A 25,683-nucleotide genomic window follows, 5' to 3' on the forward strand; every position below is an offset into this window, starting at 1 on the left:
CTCTGCTCACTGCAACCTCTGCCTCCCGGATTCAAGCAATTTTCCTGCCTCAGCCTCGCCGAGTAGCTGGGATTATAGGCTCGCGCCACCACGCCCAGCTAATTTTTTTGGTTTTTGTTTGTTTGTTTGTTTGTTTGTTTTGAGACGGAGTCTTACTCTGTCGCCCTGGCTGGAGTGCAGTGGCGCGATCTCGGCTCACTACAAGCTCCGCCTCCCGGGTTCACACCATTCTCCTGCCTCAGCCTCCTGAGTAGCTGGGACTACAGGCGCCGGCCACCACGCCCGGCTAATTTTTTTTTTGTTTGTTTTTGTATTTTTAGTAGAGAAAGGGTTTCACCGTGTTAGCCAGGATGGTCTCAATCTCCTGACCTCGTGATCCGGCCGCCTCGGCCTCGGCCTCCCAAAGTTCTTGTATTTTAGTAGAAACAGGATTTCGCCATGTTGGCCAGGCTGGTCTGGAACTGAGACCACAGCGCCCGGCCTGCTAATCAGTTTAGATTGGCCCTCTCCATGGACCCCCTCTCCCTTCCAGTCACTCTGGGCTCAGTCACCACAGGGAGCAGCAGTGAGAATATTTATCAGAAAGTACTGAATCAACGTGTGCTGCCAGCCAGCACTGACATATATCTTTGCGGACTGCTTAAGGTGTTATTATCCCCATTTTACAGATAAGGAAACTGAGGCTCAGTGGTACAGGAACCTGTCTAGAGTCATAAACCTAGTGAATAGCAGAACCAGAATTAGAACGCTCTGGAATTAGAGTATTCTGATTCCAGAGTGGTATGTGTATGTGTATGTGAATGTATGTACATGAATGTGTAATCAAATGTATATGTTTGTATATGTGTATATATACACATACTTTAAAAATTGACATAGAGGCCAGGCATGGTGGCTCACGCCTGTAATCCTAGCACTTTGGGAGGCTGAGGCCAGCGGATCACCTGAGGTCAGGAGTTCGAGACCAGCCTGGCCAACATGGTGAAACTTCATCTCTACTAAAAATACAAAAATTAGCCAGGCATGGTGGCGTGCCCCTATAATCCCTGCTACTTGGGAGGCTGAGGCAGGAGACTCACTGGAGCCTAGGAGATGGAGGTTGCAGTGAGCCGAGATCACACCACTGCCCTCCAGCCTGGGTGACAGAGTGAGACTCCATCTCAAAAAAATAAATAAATTAGCCGGGCGTGGTGGCAGGCTTCTGTAATCCCAGCTGATCGGGAGGCTGAGGCAGGAGAATCACTTGACCCTGGAAGGCGGAGGTTGCGGTGAGCTGAGTTCATGCCATTGCACTCCAGCCTGGGAGACAAAGTGAGACTCCATCGCAAAAGTAATAATAATAAAGCTTCTATAAACATCTGTGGACAGGTGTTTCTGTAGACGTAAATGTTTACTTCCTCTGGGTAAATATCACGGAGTGTGATTGCTTGATCATATAGTAAGAATATAGTTAGTTTTATTTTAAAAAACCTGCCAAACTGCCTTCCTCGCTAGCTGTACTGTTTTACATCCCCCGCAGTCTTGAATGAGGGTTCCTGTTGCTCTTCATCGTTGACAGAGTTTGGTGTTGTCAGTGCTCCAGATCTCAGCTATTCTAGGATGTGTGTATTGATACCACATTGCTGTTTTAATTTGCATTTCCTTGATGGCATATGGCATGGAGTGTTTTTTCTTTCTTTTTTTCTTTTTTTTTGGTTTTGAGACAGGGTCTGTCGCCCAGGCTGGAGTTCAGTGGTAAGAACACAGCTCACTGCAGCCTCAACATCCCAGGTTCAAGCAATCCTCCCACCTCAGCCTCCTGAGTAGCTGGGACTACAGGCATGTGCCACCATACCCAGCTAATTTTTTAAATTGTTTGTAGCAACTAGGTCTCCCAAAGTGCTGGAATTACAGGCATAAGCCAATTGCCTGGCCTTCTTTTTGTAATAATAGCTTTTTTGAGATATACTTTACATACCATACAATTCACCAAATTAAAGTGTACAATTCAAGAGTTTTTAGTATGTTCACAGAGTTGTGCAACCATCACCACAATCAACTTTTAGAACATTCCTCACCCAAAAAGACACTGTATCCATTAGCAGTCACTCACACAATGGTTCTTAGTCCAAGTTTACCAGAGCCAGTCTCTGTGACTAGGCTGGGGATTCAGTGAGACCACTCAAGCCACCTGGCTGCCACACAGCAGGGGGCAGGGGTGGAAAGGACGCTGGGATGGCAGTGACCAGTGCCCCACTCACCTGTGCCTCACCTGTTTCACCCTCCCCTTGTCGCAAGGCTGACAGCCTCCTGCAGTGCACCTGGCATTGCAACTTACCTTCCCCACCTCACCAAGCTCTCACTCTAAGATTGTTTCAAGTGCAAGGAGAGTGGGCCAGATATGTAAAAGGGATGCAGTGGCCAGGATTTGAGAAGCCCATCCTTGGCAGAGGTGACAAGCTATGCAAAGGTACAGAGAGGCTGGGTGCGGTGGCTGATGCTTGTAATCCCAGCACTGTGGGAGGCCAAGGCGGGTGGATCACCTGAGGTCAGGAGTTCGAGACCAGCCTGGTCAACATGGCGAAACCCTGTCTCTACTAAAAGTACAAAAGTCAGCCGGGCCTGTTGGTGCGTACCTGTAATCCCAGCTACTCAGGAGGCTGAGGTGAGAAGATTGCTTGAACCTGGGAGGCAGAGGCTGCAGTGAGCCTGGATGTTAGAGCGAGACTCCATCAAAAAAAAAAAAAAAAGGTACAGAGGAATGGGAGACTGGAGAGCTTGCAAACTTGATCACTGGAAAGCAACATCCATGTGAAGAAATGGCATGTGAGAGGCCGACTTGTTTCTGTCCGTTTCACATTTCTGACAGCTCCTGTTGATTTTTGCTATACTACGCTAATAGTTACCTAAAGGTTCAGTCATCCCATCTCTCCTAAAAATAATCCTTGTTTTCCTTTACTGAAAGTTTATCACATGCCAGGGGCTGCCCTTACTGGCCTTGTCACATTTTACCTTTAACTGATGCAGTCGATATCTTTATTACCCCATTTCTCTGATGAGAAAACAGGCTCATATAGGCAAAGTCACCTCTTTAAGATCACGCAGCATAAATGACAGAGCCCAGCTCTGAGCGACTCCTGCTTTTTGGACAGTCCATCCAAAACATCGTCTTCAAGTACAATTAGATATTTGCCTCTATTGTTGCACAAATAGTAACATGGTTCAACTTTATTCTCTCCTTGGTTTTTACTCAATACATTTAGGAGGTCATTCCATACCTTTATATAACTCCATATCTTCTTTTTTTTTTTTTTTTCCTGCTACAGAGTATTCTGTTGAACAGGTGTTCTCTAATTATTTGGCCAGTTCCCTATGGAAGGGTATTTAGGTTATTTCCAGACTTTTGCTCCTGTAGTAACTACCTTTAAGCTAGTACTTTAGCTCCCCTGCACAGGTGTATCTGTAGGGGAAATGCCTTCTGGGTTAAAAAAAAAAAAAAAAAACCTGTAATCCCAGCACTTTGGGAGGCCGAGATGGGTGGATCACGAGGTCAGGAGATCGAGACCATCCTGGCTAACACGGTGAAACCCTGTCTCTACTAAAAATACAAAAACTAGCTGGGCGAGGTGGCGGGCGCCTGTAGTCCCAGCTACTCGGGAGGCTGAGGCAGGAGAATGGCGTAAACCCGGAGGCAGAGCTTGCAGTGAGCTGAGATCCGGCCACTGCACTCCAGTCCGGGAGACAGAGCGAGACTCCGCCTCAAAAAAAAAAAAAAAAAAAAACATAGTGTTGTAAGTTCTGAACAAATTCCCCTCCAAAGAAGCTGTCCCACCAAATAGCAGAGGACATTGCCAATTCAGAGTGCTCTAAAAAGCCTCTGTTCAGGGCTGGGCATGTGTGGCTCACGCCTCTAATCCCAGCACTTTGGGAGGATGAGGAGGGCAGATCACTTGAGGTCAGGAGTTTGAGACCAGCCCGGCCAACATGACTAAACCCCATCTCTACTAAAAATACAAAAATTAGCCAGGTGTGGTGGCAGACACATGTAATCCCAGCTACTCGGGAAGCTGAGGCAGGAGAATCACTTGAAGCTGGGAGGCGGAGGCTGCAGTGAGCTGAGAACTTGCCACTGCACTCCATTCTGGAGTCTCTATCTCAGGAAAAAGAGCCTCTGATCGGAGGATCCGGGGATGTGGGCAGTTCTCGCCTCACCTGCTGTCCCTCTGGGCCGTAAGCCCACTCCCCACTTCCCATGGTTCAGGACCCATGGGCCCTTTTCTGGTCCTTAAGTGGCCAAGTTGGTTCCCACCTCAGAGCCTTTGAACTTTCAGGCCTTAGCATAGGATGTTCTTCCCTCCCTGTGACTCACGCCTTCTCACCTTTCACTTACACAGTTTTATTTATTTATTATTTATTTATTTATTTATTTATTGAGACGGAGTCTCGCTCTGTAGCCCAGGCTGGAGTGCAGTGGCGCGATCTCTGCTCACTGCAAGCTCCCTTGCCTCCTGGGTCCATGCCATTCTCCTGCCTCAGCCTACCGAGAAGCTGGGACTACAGGTGCCCGCCACCACGCCCGGCTAATTTTTTTGTATTTTTAGTAGAGACGGGGTTTCACCGTGTTAGCCAGGATGGTCTTGATCTCCTAACCTCGTGATCCGCCCGCCTCAGCTTCCCAAAGTGCTGGGATTACAGGCGTGAGCCACCATGCCCAGCCAGTTTTATTTATTTTACTGCACCCAGTACCTGAATGGTCTTATGCACTTACTTGCTGATGTTCTGTCCCCTTCACGCCATGAAGGCTGGAAGTTTTCTGTCTTTTCATACACAGCTGTGTTCCCAGCACCTGGCAGTCGCTGAGGACATATCGCTGCCTCCCCTCTCCAATGCCCCGGATCCCCGATCTTGTACTCATTTTCTCCGTAAAATGTACTCCTTTCCAATATATCTCATTTGCTTATATATGTTGTCTGACACCCTCACTAAGAATGTCAGCTCCAGAAGGGCCAGGATCTTGTTTTGTTAATTATTTAATTTCAGATGCTTAAAAGGCCATATGGCATGCCGTAGGCACTGGATAAATATCTATTGGGTGAATAAATGAAAGAACGAGTGAATGAATGAGGACCATAACCCACCCTCCTGGACTGGCTAGCTGTCCCTCCAGGCAAAAAGACCAGTTAAAAAGCAGACCTCCTTCAGGTGAAACCATTTCCGTCCCCTCAGGATGGGCCTGTGGCTCCAGGTGAGGAGCGCGCAGTGTGGAGGGCCAGGCTGGTCAGATGTGGGAGGAGTTTGCCACAGGTGAGCAGGTGGCCAGCTTTGGCCCCGCCCCCAGGAGGCCCCGCCCCACCCGGAGGTTTCGTCAGCCCCCTCCCAGGGAGCCCCGCCCCGTCCAGAAGAGCCCGCCCACTCCTCATGAGGCCCCGCCCCTCCCTAGAGGCCCCGCCGGTCCCTGTCCCAGGATCCCCGCCCTCTCCGTCCCTTAGGCCCCGCCCCGTCCGTCAGCCGGTCTCAGCGCACGCCAGGCTCAGCTCCGACCTTGCAGCGGCGCAGCGCGGGCAGGAGGCGGGGAGGAGCAGCGGGAAGAGCTGAGCGAGCACCGCGTCCGGCGCAGTCTCCAATGAGCAGCGCGGAACCTGCACCACAGACCCGATCCTGCTGCGCGCCCCCTCCCACAGCTCACCTGGTGCCAGGTAACAGGTAAGGGCAAGACACCCTGGACCCCTGGTTTCGGGACCTTTCCAGGCCAGGGTGCCAGGCCAGGCACGGGTTGAGGGGCGTCTGGGCACCCCTGCCTCGGTGGGAGTAGGCATCTCGGTTGAAGGTGGGAGTCTCCCTGGAGCCCTGCCGGTGCCCGCAGCCGCAGCTCCCAGCCCCCATCCCTGCAGCATCCTATACGCGCCCGCAGGGCGAATGTTGCCATTTTTTTAACCCCCCAGGCGCCTCTGCCTCTTGGAAAATGTGGGAGGTGTAGGAGGATCCTGGGATGGCTGTCATTCCCCCAGGACGGGGCTGGCGCGTCTTCTGAGGGCTCCTACTGTTCATGTCGGGTTTCCCAGGAATCCTGAGCACCAAAGCTTTGGCAGAAGCCTGGGGATCTGGCCTGTGCCTGCTGACCTGGGCAAAGCCCTTTCCTCAGTCTCCCCAGCAGACCAATGGGCTGCCGCTGCTCCCCACCATCCACCCTGGCAGTGAGGCCTGCAGGTTCCCAGGGGAGCCTCCTTTATTTCTGGGCCTCTGTAAAAAAAAAAAAAAAAAGCCTCCTCCCCCGGCCTGACATTAACTGAGACAGCTTTAAGCTGGGCTGACAGGATCCCCGCCTCTGCCCTACCCCCTGGAGATAGAGTGGCTTCCATTCCCCTTTTCCGGATGGGGCAGGGCCAGGTGACCAGAGGAGGCTTGGAGGGAGGGCACCTGGCACCTCTCTTTGCCTCCCCTAGGGCTGAGAGCACCTGAGACAGCTTCTCAAGTCCCAGAGTGAGGCTGGGCCCCACGTGGGCTGCGGGAGGCTCAGCAGGGATGAAATCAGGATAGACCCACGCAGACCCAGCCGGGTCCTGCCCCAGCGCCAGAGACCCTCACACCCAGCGGGCCTCCGTCAGTCGGTGGTTTGCTGTGCAGCGAATGGAATGGGCTTGTCCAGGTCTGGGCCCATGCCGGGGTGAAAAGCTCACCATGTCAGGGGTGAACTGAGGCCACTGGGCCACCCAAGTTCTTTGGCCCCTTTTCCTGCAGTCCCTGAATAGCCTGGGCAGGCCGTCCCCTGAGTCTCCATCCTGGAGACCCTGGAGAACCTGGATGCGGGTCTCTGTCCTGCCTTCGTCCTTTTTCTGCATGTCACTTAACCTCTTCTTTCTCCCCAGCTGTAAAACGAAGCTGATGACCACAGGGTCCTCCCAGGGAAGTGGGGAGGCCTGGCTGCATTGGGAGGTGCCAGGCACATAGTAGGGCCCGGTGAAGGGTCTCTGTTGCAGCATCATAATAACTTTTATCTATTGTCTCCTGGCCTTCTCTGCAAAGGGTCTCTGTTGCAGTGTCATAATAACTGCTATCTATCATCTTCTGGCCTTCTCTGCAGTTGACACCTAGAGATACCCCAACCAACGTCTCCTATCCTGGGAAGAAAAGCTTTTGACAAGACCCCTGGTGGGGACAGGGCCACTTGCTTATCCTGTGCCATTCTTTAGTGCGCAGAGTCAGGGCGAGCCACCCGTGTCTTCCTGGGCCTTGTCCCGTTCTAGGCGGGGCCTGTTCTGGCCACCACCTTGTCCTTGTCCCTCGGGCCAAGCAGGTCACCCATGTGCTCACAATTTGCCCTCTAGCTCCACCTGGCCAAGCCCATCGCGTCCTCTGAGTCAGGCAGATGGAGAGCGGGGACGGGCCTCTAAGCAGCCTTGGCTGGTGGTCACACTTCTGCCCAGTAGCTTCAAAAATAACGGAGTAACTGTCCCCACCGAGGACTGTAACCCGACCCGGGGCTGGATTCCACTCTGCTGGGAGCCTGTGGTAGAAGGACTAGTGCTTGGGGGCAGGGACTCAGGTGCTAGCACTGCTCTGCCCCAGCCTGCTGGATGACCTGAGACAAGCCTCACCCCCTCCCTCTCTGGGCCTCAGTTTCCCCATCTGCAAAATGTGGCTTTGGTGGTCTGTGATATGGGTGTCTGAAATTTTGTTTACTCTGATGAAGATAAATAGGCTCCTGGAGGCAGGGGGCATGACTGGTACCCTGGGCTGTCGGGGGATGGGGAAGGAATTCCCCCAGAGGCTGGGAGTCAAGTTGGGAGAGTCAGCCAAGCCCCTGCGCTGCTGTCCAGCTTTTGAGTGTCTTGTGGATCTGCCTCCTGTTCCACTTCTGAGCCCCAGCCCCTTTCTGGGGACTGAGGGACCCCATGTGCCCACCACGAGGAGAGCAGCAGCTGAGGCGGCTGGCAGCACCTGGTGCAGACGGCAGTGGCTTGGCTGGGAGGCCTGGAATGGCACCGGGCCAGGAGCTTCCCTTCCTGGGCTCTGACGAGCTCACCCACTCGCTCGCTCCCCATGGCCTCTGCATTGCAGCAGAGAAGAGCCTGCGTGGGCAGCACAGACAGGGCTGGGGAGGGAGCCAGGACCTGGGCTGGGGGTGTCCGACCATCCTACCACTTCCCCCTGCCCTTGACCCTGCTCAGCCCTGACCATCTTTGGAGGGGCAGCTGCTGACTAAGCAACTGTCATCTCTGTGATGGGCTTCAGTGTGCCTGGATGTGCGCCGGTGAAAGCAGGGCCCAGGCTTGGGGGTCGTTATATCCCCCCACTCCATTCCCCCTCTGCATCTCAGACCCCTTCTCAGAATCAGTAGGGGTTGTGCCTACCTCCTGGAGAGGCTGTTTTGAAGGTTGGAGCTTTGGAGTTGAGAGTACAGATTTTGGAACTCAATGGCCAGGGTTCACATCCCAGCTTGGTCACTTCCTAGCTTGTGTGATCCGGGGCAGGTCACTTAACCTCTCTCTCTGTTCCTCAGTTTTCCTAACTATAAAATGGGGATAATGATAGGACCTACTTCGTAGGGCTGTGGTGAGTGCTGATGCATGTAAGTGCCTAGAGCCAGTGTCAGCTCACACCAGCTGCTGTCATTGCCAGCAATTAGCCTCAGCAGTCTTTTTTTTTTTTTTTTTTTTTTTTTTTTTGAGACGGAGTCTCACTCTGTTGCCCGGGCTGGAGTGCAGCGGCCGGATCTCAGCTCACTGCAAGCTCCGCCTCCCGGGTTTACGCCATTCTCCTGCCTCAGCCTCCCGAGTAGCTGGGACTATAGGCGCCCGCCACCTCGCCCGGCTAGTTTTTTTGTATTTTTTAGTAGAGACGGGGTTTCACAGTGTTAGCCAGGATGGTCTCGATCTCCTGACCTCGTGATCCGCCCGTCTCGGCCTCCCAAAGTGCTGGGATTACAGGCTTGAGCCACCACGCCCGGCCAGCATTTTCTATATTGAATGTTATCTTAGTTTAGGGGTGAAGAACACAGATTCTAGACTCAGACACTTGTGAGTCCACATCCCAGCTCTGCTATTCGGAAGCTGTGTAATCTTGGGCAATCTTCACTTTTCTGGTCCTCAGTTTCTCCATCTGTTAAGTGGGAGGGATGAGAGTGCACATCTCACAAAGTCGCTGTGAGGATTAAATCGGTGGAGCCACCTGAATTTGAAGCGCATGGCGCAGGGCAGGGCTCACAGGAAGTGCAGTGTTACATCCCTGTCTGCTTGTAGTTATTAGACACCTGCTGTGTGCCAGGCATGCAGCGGACAGGTGGAGAGACAGGTGCTGGGGTCCTGCACTCACTGCCTCAAGTCCTGGCTTGGGCCCTTGTTGGCTGAATGTCTGGATCAGATGATTTTGTCTCTCTGTGCCTCAGTTTCCCCAACTGTAAGTGGGAATATGGACACCCTGGCCTCGTGGGATTGTGTGAGGTTCCAATCATGCCATAGTGTGAGCGGTTTGTGTACCTGGGCACCAGAGCTTTGGGGAAAGGATCTCTCTCAGGATGGCCCCTTCCCAGCCATGACACAGTCATCCCTGCTGTCTCCCAGCCCCTCGCCCCTCCTCTTGGGGGATCTAGAGCTCAGCCCATTTTGCAGATGGGAAAACAAAAGGCCCAGGGGAGGAAGGACTGGACCTGAGACAGGAGGTAGCACCCAGGGACACACCCCAGCCCGGTCCTAACCCTACCCTGGACAAGCCCCACTCACAAACTCAGGCCTCTAGGTCCACTTCCCAGGTGTCCCTGCAGCTCTGGGAGAGTCCTGAGGGACCCAGTGCCAGGAGATGCCTTGGATAAAGCAGACATCAAGATTCAGAAAACCAAAGGGCCTAGGGCTGGGCACGAGGGCCAACCTGGGCAGGAGGAAAAGATTCTGGAAACTTCCAAACAGATGCCAAGGTTTCTGGATTGCTGTGCGGCCTGCAAGCCACCCCCACAGCTGTGAAGTTCTTTCTTAGACCGAAACAGTTTATTTGGGGTTGCAGAGATAGAAGGCCTGATGTGGAGAGGAGAAAAGTGGACAAACATTTATTAAGCACACACTGTGTATGGTTGATTACAATCAGCAGCAATTATGCACCGGGTACTCTGCCCAGAACTGACACATTGAACCTCACACTCACATTTTGCGAATGAGGAAACAGGTTCAGAGAAATTAGTAGTGGTAGTAAAGACAGCGGCTGTTTATTAAACTCTGCTTATCTCAGCTTCGTTCTCATTATCGATGCAAAATCCTCCAGATGCTCCCCACCCTCTCTGACCTCATGGGGCCTTGCTGCCTTCCCAAGGGCTACTCCTGCCTCAGGGCTCTGGCACTGTTTCACCTGTGCCAAGTGCTTTTCCCCAGATAGCCACTTGGCAGACTTCTGTACCTCTTTCAAGTCTTGCTCAAGTGTTACCTACCCAACGAGGTCTTCTCTGGCCCCCTATTTAACATTGATCTTTGGCCTGGCACAGTGGCTCACGCCTGTGTTCCCAACACTTTGGGATACCAAGACAGGTGGATCACTTGAGGTCAGGTGTTTGAGAACAGCCTGGCCAACATGGTGAAACCCCATCTCTACTAAAAAAATACAAAAGTTAGCTGGGCATGGTGGTGGGGTACCTGTAGATCGTACCACTGTACTCCAGCCTGGGCAACAGAGCAAGACTCTGTCTCAAAAAAAGAAAATAAAATTGATCTCTCTCTTCCCTCACCCCTATCCTGTTCACCCCCCTCTTTTTTCTGCCATAACCCTATCTCTTTTTTTAACTAAAAAAAATTTTTAGGCCAGGCGCGGTGGCTCACGCCTATAATCCCAGCACTTTGGGAGGCCGAGGCGGGTAGATCACCTGAGGTCAGGAGTTCAAGACCAGCCTGACCAACATGAAGAAACTCCATCTCTACTAAAAATACAAAATTAGCCAGGCATGGTGGCGCATGCCTGTAATCCCAGCTACTCGGGAGGCTGAGGCAGGAGAATCGCTTGAACCTGGGAGGTGGAGGCTGCAGTGAGCTGAGATCGCACCATTGCACTCCAGCCTGGGCAAAAAGAGCGAAACTCCATCTCTTCTAGATCCTATCTAGAGATAGGATCTTGCTGTCACCAAGGCTGGAGTGCAGTGGCATGATCATAGCTCACTATGGCTTCCTGCTCTGGTGGCTGCTGTCTACCCTGCAGCCAGGTACCCAGGCCCTGGAGCCAGAACCTCGAACTCCCAGGCTAAAGCGATCCCCCCATCTTGGCCTCCCAAGTAGCTTGGACTACAGGAGCATGCTACCACACTCAGTTATTTATTTATTTATTTTTAAGACAGGGTCTCACCCTGTTGCCCAGGCTGCTCTCCAACTCCTAGCCTCAAGGGATCCTCCAACCTTGGCCTCACAATACACACATCCCAGTCTGGTCTAAACTCCTGACCTCAGGTGATCCACCTACCTCAGCCTCCCAAAGTGCTGGGATTACAGGCGTGAGCCACCGTGCCTGACCCATTTCCTTATTATCTGTCTCCTGCATGAGTATGTCATCTCCAGGAGAGCAGGGATCTTTGTTATTTTTGTTCATGACACAAAAAATCACAGAACAGCGCATGGCCACAGTGGGCACTCAATAAGTATCCCTTGAATGAGTAGAATCCTCATAGTACCCCAGGAAGTTGATATTGCCATTTTACAGGTGAGAAAACAAAGGCTCAGAGATGTCAAGTGACTTTCTCAAGGTCACACAGCCAGCGAGTGGCAAACCTGAACCCCTTGTGCTGATGTTTGCTGTTGTCCCTATAGGCCTGGCCTCGCCCCGTGGACGATGATGGCCTTGCCCTCGTGAGCTACAACCTGGCCCTCAGCGCCCGCCCACCTTCAGCCAGCAGGATGCGGCTGTGGAAGGCGGTGGTGGTGACTTTGGCCTTCATGAGTGTGGATATCTGCGTGACCACGGCCATCTATGTCTTCAGTCACCTGGACCGCAGCCTCCTGGAGGACATCCGCCACTTCAACATCTTTGACTCGGTGCTGGACCTCTGGGCAGCCTGCCTGTACCGTAGCTGCCTGCTGCTGGGGGCCACCATTGGTGTGGCCAAGAACAGTGCGCTGGGGCCCCGGCGGCTGCGGGCCTCGTGGCTGGTCATCACCCTCGTGTGCCTCTTCGTGGGCATCTACGCCATGGTGAAGCTGCTGCTGTTCTCAGAGGTGCGCAGGCCCATCCGGGACCCCTGGTTCTGGGCCCTGTTCGTGTGGACGTACATTTCACTTGGCGCATCCTTCCTACTCTGGTGGCTGCTGTCCACCGTGCGACCAAGCACCCAGGCCCTGGAGCCAGGGGCAGCCACTGAGGCCGAGGGCTTCCCTGGGAGTGGCCTGCCACCGCCCGAGCAGGCGTCTGGGGCCACGCTGCAGAAGCTGCTCTCCTACACTAAGCCCGATGTGGCCTTCCTCGTGGCCGCCTCTTTCTTCCTCATCGTGGCAGCTCTGGGTAAGTAAGGACCTCAGGGACACGTGGCCACCAGAAAATCAAATTAGGTGGCTATGACTGCCTTAGATTTGAAAGATTTTACTTACGTGGTTCAGACATCAAATTGATTCGAAAAGGAAAACAGGCCAGTCATGGTGGCTCATATCTATCATCCTAGCACTTTGGGAGGCTGAGGTGGGAAGATCACTTGAGCCCAGGAGTTCAAGACCACCCTGGGCAACACAGCGAGAACCCATTTCTATTTTATTTTATTTTATTTTATTGATTTAATTTATTTGTTCGAAACGTAGTCTTGTTCTGTCGCCCAGGCTGGAGTGCAGTGGCACAATCTCAGGTCACTGCAACCTCTGCCTCCCAGCTTCAAGTGATTCTCCTGCCTCAAGTAGCTGGGACTACAGGCACGTGCCACCATGCCCAGCTAATTTTTGTATTTTTAGTACAGACGGGGTTTTGCCATGTTGGCCATGCTGATCTCGAACTCCTGACCTCAGGTGATCCTCTGGCCTCGGCCTCCCAAAGTGCTGGGATTACAGGCGTGAGCCACGGTGCCTGCCCCATTTCTATTTTATGTAATTTAAAATGAAAAAATAGGCCAGGCACGGTGGCTCACGCCTGTAATCCCAGCACTTTGGGAGGCCAAGATGGGAAGATTGCCTGAGCCCAGGAGTTCAAGACTAGCCTGGGCAACGTGACAAGACCCCATCTCAATTTATAAAAGGAAAAAGTAAAAGACAAGAGAAGAAAAAGGAAACTATGAGTTCCACACCTGTTTTTTTCTTTTTAGACAGGGTCTCACTCTGTTGCCCAGGCTGTAGTGCAGTGGCATGATCACAGCTTACGGCAGCTTCAACCTCCCAGGCTCAAGTAATACCCCTACCTCCGTCTCCCGAATAGCTGGGACTACAGGCGTGTGCACCACACCCAGCTAATTAAAGAGAAAAAGAATTGTAGAGATAGGATCTCACTATGTTGCCCAGGCTGATCTCGAATTCCTGGGCTCAAGTGATCCTCCCACGTTGGCCTCTCAAAGCACTGGGATTACAGGCACAAGCCACAATGCCTGACTGTGTTTCACTTCTAATTCTACCCTGATCGTCCTGCCCAGGGCTAACTACAGGAAAAGGATCCAGAAACTCCCAGGTGGCCAGAAAAACACTCTTTCTTACTTAGTTCTTGTGCATGTTCCCAGCTTTTCCTTATGCAGCTACAAGCACATCAAAAGAACATGCGTCACTCCCCCACCTCTCACCCACATTGTTCTATGTTTTGCTCTTTTCACTTAACAATGTGTTCTGGAATTTTCCCAACCAGTACCTCATTGTTTTATTTGGCTGCATAATATTCCATTGTATATACCATGGATTATTTAGTTGGTCTGCCATCATTTGACTCTTGGGTTATTTTGAGCCTTTTCCTCTGAACATGAATAATTTTTTTTTTTTTGAGATGGAGTCTTGCTCTATTACCCAGACTGGAATGCAGTGGTGCCATCTTGGCTCACCACAACCTCCATCTCCTGGTTCAAGCGATTCTCTTGCCTCAGCCTCCCAAATAGCTGGGATTACAGGCGCCTGCCACCACAACTGGCTAATTTTTATATTTTTAGTAGAGACAGGGTTTCTCTGTGTTGGCCAGGCTGGTCTCAAACTCCTGAGTTCAAGCGATCCACCTGCTTTGGCCTCCCAAAATGCTAGGATTACAGGCATGAGCCACTGCGCCCAGCCTGCATGTGAATAATTCTATTCATACACATTTCATATGAATGTGGATGGATCTGTAGAATAAATTCCTGGAGCTGGGATCATCAGAGAGAGTAGACTAGAAAACATTGGAGTGGGCAGGCGTGGTGGCTCATGCCTGTAATCCCAGCACTTTGGGAGGCCAAGGCGGGCAGATCACAAAAAAAAAAAAAAAAAAGCAAATATCAGAGTGTGTTGCTTGTGGTAAGATGCAGCGTTGATTTGTGAAACTGTTATTAATATTTTAGTTGTGTGTGCCTACGTGCAAGTGTGGCCTGGTTTGTGATGTGAAATCTATTTGTGGCCGGGCGCGGTGGCTCAAGCCTGTAATCCCAGCACTTTGGGAGGCCGAGGCGGGCGGATCACGAGGTCAGGAGATCGAGACCATCCTGGCTAACACGGTGAAACCCCGTCTCTACTAAAAAAAGACAAAAAACTAGCCGGGCGAGGTGGCGGGCGCCTGTAGTCCCAGCTACTCCGGAGGCTGAGGCAGGAGAATGGCGTAAACCTGGGAGGCGGAGCTTGCAGTGAGCTGAGATCCGGCCACTGCACTCCAGCCTGGGTGACAGAGCGAGACTCCGTCTCAAAAAAAAAAAAAAAAAAAAAAGAAATGTATTTGTGCCTGTGAGTCTGGTCCAAACAGTTTGAAGGCACCACTCAGCAACACAGGTGGGAAGGTGGCACTGCAGGGTTGGAGCTCCACAGGTTCTGGGGGCATCGAGGCCTGGGCACAAATCCCTGTCCTGCTCCCTACCCAGCCGCATTGCCCTGCGCAAGTTCTCCAGCCTTTCTGAGCCTCACTTCCCTCCTCTGTGCAACGAGGATTGTTAGAGTCCTTATTTCCTGACGTTTTAGATGCTGACAAAAACAGGAGAGCTGGGTGCAGTGGCTCATGTCTAATCCCAGCACTTTGGGAGGCCAAGGCTACAGGATCACTTGAGCCCAGGAGTTTGAGACCACTCTGGGCAACATAGCAGGACCCTGACTCTAAAAAAAATTTTTTTTAATTAGCTGGGCGTGGTGGTACTTGCCTATAGTCCCAGCTACTCAGGAGGCTGAAGTGGGAGGATCCCTTGAGCTCAGGAGTTTGAGGTTGTAGTGAGCCATGATGACCCCACTGCACTCCAGCCTGGGCAACAGAGCAAGACCCTGTCTCTACAAAAAAAAAAAACAACAACAACAACAAAAAACAGAAGGACTAAGTACAGAGCTTGGCTTGTCATGGTAGGTGCTCAGGGTTGCTAGCTATTACGAGTTTTAAAAATTTTAGGTTGCGGGCCGGGCGCGGTGGCTCAAGCCTGTAATCCCAGCACTTTGGGAGGCCGAGACGGGCGGATCACAAGGTCAGGAGATCGAGACCATCCTGGCTAACACGGTGAAACCCCGTCTCTACTAAAAAATACAAAAAAACTGGCCGGGCGAGGTGGCGGGCGCCTGTAGTCCCAGCTACTCGGGAGGCTGAGGCAGGAGAATGGCGTAAACCCGGGAGGCGGAGCTTGCCGTGAGCTGAGATCCGGCCACTGCACTCCAGCCTGGGCGACAGAGCGAGACTCCGTCTCAAAAAAAAAAAAAAAAAAAAATTTTAGGTTGGGCATTGTGGCTCACACCTGTAATCCCAACATTTTGGGAGGCCCAGGTGGGTGGATCACTTGAGGTCAGGAGTTCGAGACCAGCCTGGCAACATGGTGAAACCCGGTCTCTACTAAAAATATAAAACTTAGCCAGATGTGTTGGCATCCGCCTGTAATTCCAGCTACTGGGGAGGCTGAGGCAGGAGAATCGCTTGAATCTGGGAGGCAGAGGTTGCAGTGAGCTAAGATCATACAACTGCACTCCAGCCTGGGTGACAGGTGAGACTCCGTCTCAAAAAAATAATAATATAATAATAAAATAAAAATGTTAATTGACAGAGACAGAGCCTGGAGAGGTGACAATGCAATAACAATGCCAGAATGTTCTGAAAGAGGAAAGGCAAACCCAGAGCTGGCCCCGACTCTGCAGCCCTGTTCTCCTACGATCCATCTCTGCCCTCTCAGTCCCATCCCCTCAACAGCTGTGGGAGGTTAGGCATGTTATTTAACCCCTCCAAGTCTTAGCCTTCTCTTCTGTGACATGGGCCTAGTAGCACCCTCCTACTGGGATTGGAGGGTCGGTGAATCCACATGGGTGAGACACCTCAGACAGCTCCTGGCACATAGACAGCTCCCAGTAAATACTAGCAGCTGTGGGGGACTGGGATGGCCCCTTCCTGTTCAACCAGACGGTTTCTCCTGCTTATGCTGGGAAGCCCAAAAGTCCCCTCCTTAGGAAGCCACCTTAGATTCTGCCAACTGTGGCAACTTTGTCTGCCCCTCAGTTATAGCTTTTATGACATAAAAATCATGCATTCAGGCCGGGCGTGGTGGCTCACGCCTGTAATCCTAGCACTTTGGGGAGCCGAGGCCTGCAGATCACCTGAGGTTAGGAGTTCAAGACCAGCCTGGACAATATGGCAAAACCCTGTCAATACTAAAAATACAAAAATTAGCTGGGTGTTGTGGCAGCCGCCTGTAATCCCAGCTGCTCAGAAGGCTGAGGCAGGAGGATCTCTTGAACCCAGGAGGTGGAGGCTGCAGTGAGCTGAGATTGTGCCACAGCACTCCAGCCTAGGCAACAAAGTGAGACTCCATCTCAAAAAAAAATAAAATAAAATAAACCTATGCATTTATGCTGGGCACAGTGGCTCATGCCTAAAATCCCAGTACTTTGGGAGTCTGAGGCAGGAGGATCACTTGAGACCAGGAGTTCAAGACCAGCCTGGCCAACATAGCAAGACCCTGTTATGCATTCACCCTCCTGCCTCCCCTCCCAGGTCCTGAGCCCCTCAGGGGCAGGGGCCAGGTCTGACTCACCCTGGATCCCAGTAGCTGGCACAGAGACGGGCTCACTGAATGAATAAATGAATGACTGTCATGCCTGTGCAGACAGATAGCGCTCCATGCCATGACCTTGTTCACCCTGCCTGCTGGGGCCCTGCCGTCAGCTGCTGTGTGGTCGAGGAATGCAGACATCCTCAAATACTGCTGAGCACATTTTCCCAGCTTGCAGGATTGCATCAAGAGTCAGGGCGCAGACTCACAGCTCAGTCCCCCGACTTCTTTGATAACTTTAGGCAAGTGATTAACCTGGCCAGCGCTCACTTGCCCATTCTGAAGTGAGGGCTTTGTTAGGGTATTGTGAGAAAGAAGTGAGAGGAAGCTTGGTGCCTAGCACAAGTAAATACTTAATCAATGTCAGGGCCAGATACAATGGCACACACCTGTGATCCCAACTACTTGGATGGCCAAGGAGGGAGGGTTGCTTTGGCTCAGGAGTTTGAGACCAGCCTGAGCAACACAGCAACACCCCATCTCAAAAAAAAAAAAAAACAATTAGGTACTATGATAATTAATAATTATTTTTCTATCAACATGCGTTCAGCAGTGCCCAGCTTTTCTGTACCCTCAGAATCTTCAAACAAACAAACAAACAAAAATAAAAAAAACACCAATTGGGAAATGTTAGTTTTAGGGTTGAGTATCTCTTATTAAATTAAGGTTCTTTAGAGGCCAAGTGTGGTGGCTCACGCCTGTAATCCCAACACTTTAGAAGGCTGAGGTGGGTGGATCACTTGAGGTCAGGAGTTCAAGATTAGCTTGGCCAGCATGGTGAAACCCTGTCTCTACTAAAAATGCAAAATTAGCCAGGTGTGGTGGCGCATACCTGTAATCCCAGCTACTCGGGAGGCTGAGGCAGGAGACTCGTTTGAACCTGGGAGGCAGAGGTTGCTGTGAGTGGAGATCGCGCCATTTACTCCCCAGCCTGGGCAACAAGAGCGAACTCCCATCTCAAAAACAAATGGAGTCCTTTTTTTCTTTCTTTCTGTTTTTTTTTTTTTTTTTTTTTTTTTTTTGAGGCAGGGCCTCCCTCTGTCGCCCAGGCTGGCTGGAGTACGGTGGAGCAATCACAGCTCACTGCAGCCTTGACCTCTCCAGCTCAAGTGATCCTCCCACCTCGGCCTCCCAAAGTGCTGGGATTGCAGGTGTGAGCTACCTTCTGTAGCCTAAGATTCTTTAATACGGATTTCATGGTAAACCAAATGTATAAACTTGGGCAAGTGACTTAATCTCTCTGAGCCTCAATTTCCTCTTCTGTGGAAAGAATACATTTCCACAAATAGAAGGAATAATTGTACCAAACCTATAGGATTACTGGGTGGCCTTTGACACTTGAAGAAGGTAGGGGAGCAGATATCTGGGGTAAGCGGCTGAGTGCAGTGGCTCACACCTGTAATCCCAGCATTTTGGGAGGCTGAGACGGGCCGATCACTTGAGGTCAGGAGTTGGAGACCAGCCTGGGCAACATGATGAAACCCTGTCTCTAATAAAAATATAAAATTTAGGCCGGGCGCAGTGGCTCACGCCTATAATCCCAGCACTTTGAGAGGCCAAGGTAGGTAGATCACAAGGTCAGAAGTTCAAGATCAGCCTGGCCAACATGGTGAAACTCCATCTCTACTAAAAATACAAAAATTAGCTGGGCACAGTGGCAGGCATCTGTAATCCCAGCTACTCGGGAGGCTGAGGCAGGAGAATCACTTGAACCCAGGTGGCAGAGGTGGCAGCAAGCTAAAATTATGCCAATACACTCCAGCCTGGGCGACAGAGTGAGACTCCGTCTCAAAATATATATATATATATATATATATAAAATTTAGCCGGGCGTGGTGGCAGTCACCTGTAATCCCAACTATTTGGGAGGCTGAGGCATGAGAATCACGTGAACCCGGGAGGTGGAGGTTGCAGTGAGCTGAGGTCGTGCCACTGCACTCCAGCCTGGGTAACAGACTGAGACTCCATCTCAGAAAAAAAAAGATGTCTGTAGTAAGAGCACTCCAGGCAGAAGGACCAGCCTGTGCAAAGGTCCTGAGGCAGGAAGGTGTCCAGTTGTTCAAGAGCAGACACCAGTTAGCTGGAGCAGAGGGACTGAGATGGAGCGGGGAGAAGACAAAGGTCTCTGCTAGGGGCTCAGTCACGCAGGTCCTTGTGGTCTGTTGTAAAGACTTTGGCTTTTACCATCTCACTGGATGAGAAGGGGGCTTGGAACTGTTTTGAGCCGAGGCGCAACAAGATCTGAGTTAGTTCCAACAGGATCCTGCCGTCTGCTGTATGAACAGGCTGATGTGAGCAAAGTTGAGAGCAGGCTACTGAGATAGTCCCAATGAGGTTAATGACTTGGACCAGGGTCGGGGCAGTAGAGGCAGTGAAAGTGGTTGGGTTCTGGAAATGGTCTGTTTGCTGGTGCATTGGAGAGTTTCACGTAATTCTTGTGCAGATTCAGCAAGACAGTTTGCCAGCATGCTTTGCACAGCCCCTGGTACCCAGTAAGGCGATTATTAGCATTGGTGCTTGCTGGAACCAAAATGCTGTCACAGCTCACCATTGCCCTCTTCTGTGGGTAAACTGAGACAGAAATTCAGGCTGGGCAGAACTCTGCAGCCTTGGCTGGAGACCCCGTCTGGCCAAGGACTGTGGGGACACAGGCCCTCTAGGCTGCCACCTCATGGTCCCAGCAGAGGGCACCAGAACTGCACAGAAAGTCTCACTATCCACGTGTCTGAGCCAGGTCAGACAGTGCTACCCAGACCTGCCCGGGGTTCAGTCACTAACCTTTATTGAGCACCTACTGTATGCCCAGCCCCAAACCTGGCTCTGCTCATGGAAAGAACTTCAGTGGAAACAGGTCCTGGGATGAACAAGGGCCTGGCCTGGTGACGCCACTATTTCCATAAGAGGAGAATGGGCATTCCGGATTATGACCGGGGGAGTCTCGTTTCTGCTGCTATAACAAAATACCACAGACTGGGTCATTTAGAAACAAGAGAAACTGATTTCTCACTGTTCTGAAGGCTGGGAAGTCCCAGATCAAGGTGCCAGCAGGCTTGGTGCTGTGAGGGCCACTCTCTGCTTCCAAGATGGTCCCTCCTTACTGTGTCCTCCAAAGGGAAGACTGCTGTGTCCTCACGCTGCAGAAGGTGGAAGGGCGCGAGACGGCAAACCAGGCTCACAAGCCCTTTGAAAAAGGCCCTCGGCCAGGCGCGGTGGCTCAAGCCTGTAATCCCAGCACTTTGGGAGGCCGAGGCGGGTGGATCACAAGGTCAGGAGATCGAGACCATCCTGGCTAACACGGTGAAACCCCGTCTCTACTAAAAAATACAAAAAACTAGCCGGGCGAGGTGGCGGGCGCCTATAGTCCCAGCTACTCGGGAGGCTGAGGCAGGAGAATGGCATGAACCCGGGAGGCGGAGCTTGCAGTGAGCTGAGATCTGGCCAGTGCGCTCCAGCTTGGGTGACAGAGCAAGACTCCGTCTCAAAAAAGAAAAAAAAAAAAAGAAAAAGGCCCTCATCCCATCCTGGAGAGCTCTGTCCTTGTGACTTAATCACCATCACATTGTGATTATGTTTCAATATAGAAATTCTGGGAGATGCATTCAGACCACAGCAGGAAGGGAAAAGAAAGAGCCCCCAGATTGGAAGCCAGTTTAGGTTTGAGTCCCAGCCTTTCCCCTTGCTGTGTGACCTGGAGTAAATTTCTCAGCCTCTCTGAGTCTCCCATTCCACCCCAGGATTGTTATGAAAACACAGTAAGGCAAGTGGGTAGGAAAGCACCCAGCAAGTTGTCAAGTGCCCCACCAGGAGGGGTGGGGTGGCAATTACCGGCATTGCCTGGAACCAGAATAGCAACATCTTGTGAGGTTCTAGAATTTGGATTCTGAACCCAGTGAGAAGAATGAAATCAACTTTGCCGTCAATCAGCCACTGATTGCCATGTGGCCTGGGCGAGTCATCTCATTCAACTTCACTTTCAGACGGGTACTGTGACTCAGGCCTGTAACCCCAGCACTTTGGGAAGCTGAGGTGGGTGGATTGCTTGAGCCCAGGAGTTAGAGACCAGCCTGGGCAGCCTAGCGAAACCTCATCTCTACAAAAAAGTACAAAAAATTTAGCTAGGCCTGGTGGTGCGTGCCTGTAGTCCCAGCTACTTAGGAGTCTGAGGTGGGAGGATCCACTGAGCCCAGGAGGTTGAGGCTGCACTCCAGCCTGGGCGACAAGAGCGAAAACCTGTCTCAAAAAGTTAAAAAAAAAAAAAAAAGAAAATATTTTACAAAAATAAAAATAAAACCAAATTAAATTAACTTTTCTCATTTGTAAAATGCGGGGTGATCCCAGGGCCTGCCCCAAAGGGAATAAAACAAAGTCAGGAGCGGGGCCATACCTACAATCCCAGTACTTCGGGAGGCCGAGGTGGGAGGATGGCTTCGACCCAGGAGGTTGAGACCAGCTTGGGCAACATAGTAAGACTCCCATCTCTACAAAAAAAAATAAATAAATAAAATTAGCCTGGCATGGTGGCACATGCCTGTATTCCCTACTCAGGAGGCTGAGACAGGAGGATCATGTGAGCCCAGGAGTTTGAGGCTGCAGTGAGCTATGATTGCACTACTGCATTCCAGCTTGGGGGACAGAGCGAGACCCTGTCTCAAAAAAGAAGAGAATGAAGCATCCAGCGGGAGCCCTGGCTCGATGCCCGGTAGCCACTACAAATAAGAACCAGCAGGCTGTGTGGATGCAAGGCCCAGTGCTCCCCTGTTCTCTGAGGAGGGGGCATTAAGCACCCTGGGGCCCCACGATGGGCAGCAAGAGTTTGCCAAGGGAGGAAAGCCCACTGGTGGAGCGGGCAGATGGGTTGGTGTGTGGACTTCTGGAGCCTCAGGAGGAAGGGTGCGGGTTCCCCTGGCTGCAGATGTCCCTGAAGCTGCCCTGCCTCCCCCAGGAGAGACCTTCCTGCCCTACTACACGGGCCGCGCCATTGACGGCATCGTCATCCAGAAAAGCATGGATCAGTTCAGCACGGCTGTCACCATCGTGTGCCTGCTGGCCATTGGCAGGTAGCCGGCTCAGCCCCCACGCCCCGCCCCGCACACCCGGCCTGCACCAGGGAGGGAAGGGAGGACCTGTTCCTAAGGAAGACAGGGGCCAGGGAGGCCCTGGAAATGCCCCTGGTGGGCCTGTCCCTCAGCTGGTCATCCTGGGAACTGGCTTCCACACTGACTTAGAGTACCCTAGAACCACACCCTCTGGTCCCCGAAAAGGGCTTCAGTCCTCAGGGTTCCCCGCTCACCCTCCCTGGCTGTTTTCCAAGCAGGAATCTGGTCCCAGACAGAACCAGCTTTGTCTGAGCTGTTCTGGAAGGGAGAGGGTCTGGCTGGCACATTTGGGTCTCTTGCCCCACCACTGTCCCCTTTGCCCTCACCTTGGGGGGGCTCCCACTGGGAATGAGGGGGACCCCACAGGGGTGCCAGCCCTGGAGCAGGGCTGCGGTGGGGCTCCCAGGCCTGCCGGCAGCGGGAGGGGGCAGCCGGGTGTGGTCGTTGGTCTGGAAGGACGTCGTGCTATAACATCTCTTATCTGCAATTAGCTCATTTGCCGCAGGTATTCGGGGCGGCATTTTTACCCTCATATTTGCCAGACTGAACATTCGCCTTCGAAACTGTCTCTTCCGCTCACTGGTGTCCCAGGAGACAAGCTTCTTTGATGAGAATCGCACAGGTTGGTCCTCCCAGTGCCCTAGGTGTCCTGGGGGCTGGGCCCCACCCCAGTGGGCTTGCCTGGCTCTGAGGAATGAAATGGGCGTGTGGGTGGTCTCGGCCCTCTGCCTTCGCCTCCTGCTGTTAGTTCAGGCTGGGAACACCCTGGGCTTGGCCTGTGTCCTGTGAGCTGGCTTGCTCACTGAGGTTTTAGTGTGGGCTGCGGCCTCTGTGCGGCCCTGGCCAGGCCACCCGAGGTCCCTGCAGGGGCCAAGGCCTTGCTTTCCATTGCCCTGTGGAAACCACCAGGGCCAGGACTACCCACCCCTGTGGCCGGCAGAGACTTTGCTCCTATGGGGGTCAGCGGGTGAGGGCCAGGGACCACAACAGGAAAGACGATAGAATATCCACCAAGATCCAAGCTCTGAGACACACCAGCCTGAGTCCAAGCCCTGGTGCCTCCACTCGCGAACTTCACCTCTCTAAGCCTCTGTTTTCTTGTCTGTAAAATGGGAACATGGATAGTAGCCACCCATGGGGTCCTTACAAAGCTCTTAGCACAGTGTCCCACTTAGGTAAGAAGTGTCTGTGCTTTTCTGCCTGCCACCAGCCAGGTTGTTATTTCTCTAGAAGGGAAGAGGAGTTACCCCCTCTGCCAGTGACAGGGAGGAGACATGGCTTTGAAGTCTGGCTCAGTCACGGACAGGCCATGTGACTATGGGGGCCTTCCTGTTCTGAGCCCCAGCCTCCTCCGCTGTACGGCGGGATGTCATGAAGCTTGAGCAAGATGCTGGTTACTGGGATTGGCTCAGAGTAGCCCTCGAGGGGTATCTGCTCTTCTCTCCCACCTCCCAACCCCGCCCACAGGTAGGGAGGCCCGGCTTCCCAGTGCCTGTCTCAGAGGCCCCTTAGCATCCCCCACTGCCACCCCCAAGGCCCGGGTTGCTGTGGCGGGAGCTGAGCCGCCTGTGTTCCAGGGGACCTCATCTCCCGTCTGACCTCGGACACCACCATGGTCAGCGACCTGGTCTCCCAGAACATCAATGTCTTTCTGCGGAACACGGTCAAGGTCACGGGTGTGGTGGTCTTCATGTTCAGCCTCTCATGGCAGCTCTCCTTGGTCACCTTCATGGGCTTCCCCATCATCATGATGGTGTCCAACATCTACGGCAAGTACTACAAGGTAGGCCCGCCCCGACCCTGCTGGGGGCTGTGCACCCTGGCAGCCCCCAAACATCCCCTTAGGAGGGGCTCAGGGGGCCACTAAGGGCTAGTGAAGGACTGGTCTCGAGGCTGTGTTTGCATTCATTCATTCATTTGTTTGCTCATTCAGTGAATAATGATTGAGCGTCTGCTATGTCCCAGGCACTGGGATACATCAGTGAAACAGCCAAGGCCCCTGCCTTCCTGGAACTTGTATTCTCGTGGCAGAGACAGATACTAGGTACCAACAGCACAGAGAATGAGAATCCACAATACAGTAAAAGATGGTCAGTGCTAAGGAGAAATATGAAGTGAGGAGCAGAGGGATTGGGAGCATTGGGGGTAGTTGCAATTTTAAATTTTACTTGCTGGCTGGGCCCAGTGGCTCATACCTGTAATCCCAGAACTTTGGGAGACACAGGCAGGAGGACCACTTGAACCTAGGAGTTTGAGACAAGATTGGGCAATATAGCAAGACCCCATCTCTACAAAAAAAATTTTGTTTCTAATTAGCTGGGTTTGGTGGCGCACGCCTGTGGTCCCAGCTACCCGGGAGGCTGAGGTGGAGGATTGCCTAAGCCCAGGAGGTCGAGGCTGTAGTGAGCTATGATTGTGCCACTATACTCTAGCCTGGGTGACAGAACAAGACCCTGTCTCTAAAACGAATGAATAAATACAAGTTAAATAAGTCTTGCTGAGAAAGGGACATCTGAGCAAGGGCCTGAAGGAGGTGGGCGTCTTGGGAGGTATGTGCAGAGCAGAGGGCACAGCCAGTGGAAAGGCCCTGGGTTGGAACGTGCCTGGCGTGTATGTGGGGATGGTGTGGGCCTGCCGTGATGCCGTCATGGGCAGGCTGCTGTCCCCTCTGGCCACCCCACAGCACTGTTTCTGCTTCAGAGCTAGGCCCGTGAGCCAGGTTTGGCCTTACCCTCCTTCAGCTTCCTGAATGGGTGGGTGCCCCCGAGCCCTAAGGGACAGACAGGCTGGGTTCAGACAGGCAGGGCTGTGACCCTGTGACAGGTGCAGGCAATCTCCTCACAGTCACCCAGGCCCACGTGGGGTACTTCTGAGCAGGGGCTCGGATGCATGACGGCCTCCAGGTGGTGCCGGGTAAGTAACTGTCGCAGCTCCATTGGAGTCTTTGGTGTTGGTGACCTGAGAGCAGGGTAGCAAAGGAAGCCGTGTCCCACCCAGCCCCCGGTGAGGCCACTCCCCACAGCCTTCTCCAGCCACACAGGAGGGACCTCTTCCTGAAGTTCCAGGTCACGAACCTCCCCGCTGTCCTCACTGAGATGAGAAAGTAAATCTATTCTTTAGAGTCTGAGCCATTTCCGGCATGCTGCTCCCCACCCCTTGCTTCCAGTCTTCCCACCAGCCCCTGGTACAGAGCAGGAAACCCTGGAGCTCCCCCTCAGCCCCCACCTCTGTGTGCACTGCAGGCCCCGCCTTTGAGTTCAGCTAAGGAAGGCCTCAGGAAGGCTCTATTTGGGTTTTCCACCCCATGCCTGAATGTGTTGTGTGTAGTCAGTGAGTCATCTCCACAAGCCACACACACTGCCCGTGGCCAGACATGACTCAGGCACCCTGCATGCTTCCTGTGGCCAGGGTATGACACATGGCCATGGGACATGCCAGTGCATGCTCCTGTCCTGGCCTCTAGGGCAGCCTTCCTGGCTGGCTTGAGAATCAGCATAG

At 52.6% G+C, this 25,683-nt stretch overlaps 1 protein-coding gene across 2 annotated transcripts in view; it reads left to right on the top strand.

Moving 5' to 3' along the window:
- ABCB9 (ATP binding cassette subfamily B member 9) overlaps positions 1-25,683 on the top strand; it is a 47,914-nt gene that overhangs the window by 1,172 nt on the left and 21,059 nt on the right. The window contains exons 2-7 of one of the 2 annotated variants that reach the window (XM_033220236.1): positions 5,206-5,283; positions 5,469-5,682; positions 11,754-12,441; positions 22,032-22,146; positions 22,677-22,807; positions 23,763-23,968. In XM_033220236.1, coding sequence (XP_033076127.1) covers positions 11,841-12,441; positions 22,032-22,146; positions 22,677-22,807; positions 23,763-23,968 — 1,053 coding nt within the window. In that variant the 5' untranslated portion in view covers positions 5,206-5,283; positions 5,469-5,682; positions 11,754-11,840. The remainder of the gene's footprint in view (positions 1-5,205; positions 5,284-5,468; positions 5,683-11,753; positions 12,442-22,031; positions 22,147-22,676; positions 22,808-23,762; positions 23,969-25,683) is intronic. The other variant, XM_033220237.1, reaches the window with a different exon arrangement.

Source organism: Trachypithecus francoisi, unplaced genomic scaffold (assembly GCF_009764315.1).
Source record: "Trachypithecus francoisi isolate TF-2019V2 unplaced genomic scaffold, Tfra_2.0 Lachesis_group11, whole genome shotgun sequence".
Lineage (NCBI taxonomy): Eukaryota > Metazoa > Chordata > Mammalia > Primates > Cercopithecidae > Trachypithecus > Trachypithecus francoisi.